The sequence below is a fragment of the Vicia villosa genome, linkage group LG6 (assembly GCF_029867415.1).
Source record: "Vicia villosa cultivar HV-30 ecotype Madison, WI linkage group LG6, Vvil1.0, whole genome shotgun sequence".
Classification (NCBI taxonomy): domain Eukaryota; kingdom Viridiplantae; phylum Streptophyta; class Magnoliopsida; order Fabales; family Fabaceae; genus Vicia; species Vicia villosa.
This window is the reverse complement of record NC_081185.1, coordinates 115,157,561-115,160,918: the sequence shown is the minus strand read 5'-3', so window position 1 is coordinate 115,160,918 and position 3,358 is coordinate 115,157,561. Positions and strand designations below refer to the sequence as shown.

The window sequence follows — 3,358 nt, the reverse complement described above, 5'->3', positions numbered from 1 at the left end:
TGCCTCCCTAAGTAACTGGACCATTTAGTGTTTGTGTATTTAAATTGAATTAGTAGTTCCCTCCCCAATGTAGTAATTAGTAATGATTTTGCTATATCAGAACTGAACTCTGCCGATTCAGTGGTGTAAAGATCTACCCCGGAAGAGGCATCATATTTATTCGTAGTGATTCACAGGTCATATGATTTTGATATGTATTGAGTTATGGGTTTACTCATTTATTTATTAAAATATATGTGTTGTGTTTGATAAGATTTGTTTAATCTTAGTTTTACTAATATATAAGCTCTTTGTTGATTTTGCAGGAATTTCTATTTGTGAACTCGAAATGTAAGAGGTATTTCCACAACCGTTTGAAGCCTTTGAAGCTCACATGGACTGCCATGTTCAGAAAGCAACACAAGAAGGTGATTGCTTAAGACTTACACTGATACGTTTTTAATTAGACAATATAAAAACTTAAGCTTCTAAACATAATATTTCAATCTACTTAAATAGTTACAAAGTGAAGAATTTTTAGTTTACTTGTGTTGAGTTTCACATGATTTTACCATGCACCAAGTTATTACCTTAGATCATCTGGTCCAATTGTACTAAAACTTATTTCATGCTTCAATTTTATGAATGTGGTGTGCAAGACATTGCCCAAGAGGCTGTGAAGAAGAGGCACTACGCCACCAAGAAGTCATACTCTAGGTTCATTGTTGGTGCTACCTTGAAAGTCATTCAGAAGAAAAGATCTGAGAAGCGTAAAGTTCGAGATGCAGCCAGAGAAGCTGCTCTCCGTCGTGTTTCTTATATATGCATCTAGCTGTTTGAAAGCTTTTATTTTATTTTTACAAACATCTACTTTCCAACCTGTGTCATGTCTTTTATTTATGAAATATCATTCCGGTTTCAGAGTTTTATCTGCTCTTGTTTTTTCTCTTACAATTATGGATTACATATCTAATTATATGAGCTCTACCTGCAGTGAAATCAAATATATATTTTGTTGATAAAAATTATTACTTAATTATTGTATTTCTCATTGCCATTTTGAATTTGTCTAAAATTGTCTATATATTAAAGTGAATATATAATTAATAAATTATTAAATTTAAAATTATTTATATATTATGTGAATATATAATTAATAAAATATATATTTTGTTGATAAAAATTATTACTTAAGTATTGTAGGGTAAGTATGTTTTTAAGGGCAGATTCTGTATTGGCTTTGGAGGGTAAGTCTGTTTCTAAGAATGTTATGAAGGCGGCGGAAGCTAATGTGGAATTTAGGGGCAGGAATGGATTGGCGGGGCAGGAGGTTCAAGGTGCGGGCCGGGTGGAAGTGGCAAATGCTCTTGCTGCTGGATTCTCGGGTATTCCTAGGAGACGCAAAGCTGTTTCATTATCTCTTAAAACTAAAGTTAGGAGGAAGGGAAGGAAAAAGAAGGGCGGCAATGTTGTGGAGGGAGGTAAGCAGGTGCTGTGTTCTTCTTCTTTTCTTTCTGGCCCTGTGCAGCAGATTGGTAGAGTAGTGGATGACACTGTGGTGAGCAGTTCGGCTGGTCCAGTGTCAGCTAGTGGTGCGGTTGGTTGCAATGATCTTTGCGCGGCTGATTCAGACATTGTTCGGTGCAACCAACGAATTCTTTGTAATTTTGGTCTGAAATCGGGGGAAAAATTATGGAAGGCTATCTCTAATTTAGGAGTGGTTCCGGTAGACACTGTTGGTAGTTCCCAAGATACAATTGAGGAGTTTAAACTTAATGAAGCGATATGTTCTCTTGGAGGGAAGGAAAAATTTAAGCCTTTATTATGATTATAGGATCTTTAAATATTAGGGGGGGAGGAAGTTGGATCAAGAGGAAACGTATCAGTTGTATCATTCAAAGAGGCAAAGCGGATGTGTTTTTTATTCAAGAATCTAAATTGAGGTCAGTGTCGGATATTGTGGCTAGGAGTTTCTGGGGAAATTCAGATGTTGATTTCTCTTTCTCGGAATCTGAGGGAAGGTCGGGAGGCATCATTATTTTATGGAAAGCTAGTACTATTTCGGTTGTTTTCAGTTTTCGTGGGACGGGCTTCATGGGTATTAAGGTTAGTTGGAAGAATAAATTTTATTATTTGGTCAATGTTTATGCGGCTTGTTCTTTGTCTACTAAGTGTAATATGTGGAAAGAATTGGTGGACTTAAAACAGAAATTTAGGGATGGTGATTGGTTGATTGGAGGCGATTTCAACGCTATTAAAAAAAGAAGTGAAAGAGTTGGTAGTTCTTTGTATCTTCATAGATCGGAATGGGGTGAGTTTTCTAACTTTATCGATAGTTGTGGTTTGATTGATGTTCCTTGCAAAGGAAAAAAATTCTCTTGGTTTAGAGGGGATGGAGAAACGAAAAGTAGGTTGGATCGCTTTCTTGTTGATAGTAACATTGTTTCTAATTGGGGAGTGGTGGGGCAGCTAATTGGGCAAAGGGACGTCTCGGATCATTGTCCGGTGTGGTTGGTTATTGATAAGGAGAATTGGGGTCCTAAGCCTTTCAAGTTTAATAATGAATGGTTTAATAATAAAGATTTTTTGCTTTTCGTGGAGTTTGAATGGAAGGCTATCATAATTAGTGGTAGAGGAGATTTTGTCCTAAAGGAGAAATTTCGTATTATTAAGGAGAGGCTTAAATGGTGGAATATTACCGTTTTTGGCAAGTTCGATTTGGAAGTGGAGGAAGGGGTGCGAGAGTTGAATGAGGCGGATGATTGTGATGTTTTTGATGATGAGATTCAAGCCTTAAAAAGAATTGCTAGTAGTAGACTTTGGTTGAATCTTAGAATCAAAGAGAACATGCTTATACAAAAATCGAGATTAAAGTGGCTTAATGATGGAGACTCTAATAGTAAATATTTTCATAGTGTTATGAAAGAGAGAAGGAGGAGGAATCATATTGGTTCTATTACCACTCCAAGCGGAATCATTGATGAAGTGGGGGAGGTTAAGGAAGAAGTGTGGCGGCATTTTGATAGTAAGTTCAAGGAAGCTAATTTTAGTAGACCGGTTCTTGATAATGTGGAGTTTAACTCTTTTGTCTTCGGAGGAAAGCGCTTCCCTTGAGATTCCTTTCTCCGAGGAGGAAGTTAAGGAGGCGGTGTGGAGTTGTGAAGGATCGAAAAGCCCGGGGCCGGATGGTTTCTCTCTTCTTTTTGTGAAGAATTGTTGGTTTTTTTTTAAAGGATGACTTTATGAATTGTTTTAAGGATCTTTTCTTGGGTGGTGCTTTTTCGAGGACGATTACTTCTTCGTTCTTATCTTTGATTCCAAAGTCTTCTAACCCGTTGGGGTTGGACGACTATAGACCTATTTGTTTGGTTGGGTGCAT

The 3,358-nt window shown here is 37.0% G+C and overlaps 1 protein-coding gene across 1 annotated transcript; it reads left to right on the top strand.

Moving 5' to 3' along the window:
• The first annotated feature begins 1,803 nt into the window (after positions 1 to 1,803).
• Positions 1,804 to 3,093, top strand: LOC131614433 (uncharacterized). The gene has a single exon (XM_058886016.1). It carries the CDS (start codon positions 1,804 to 1,806, stop codon positions 3,091 to 3,093), a length of 1,290 nt encoding a protein of 429 aa, XP_058741999.1.
• The last annotated feature ends 265 nt before the right edge of the window (positions 3,094 to 3,358 follow it).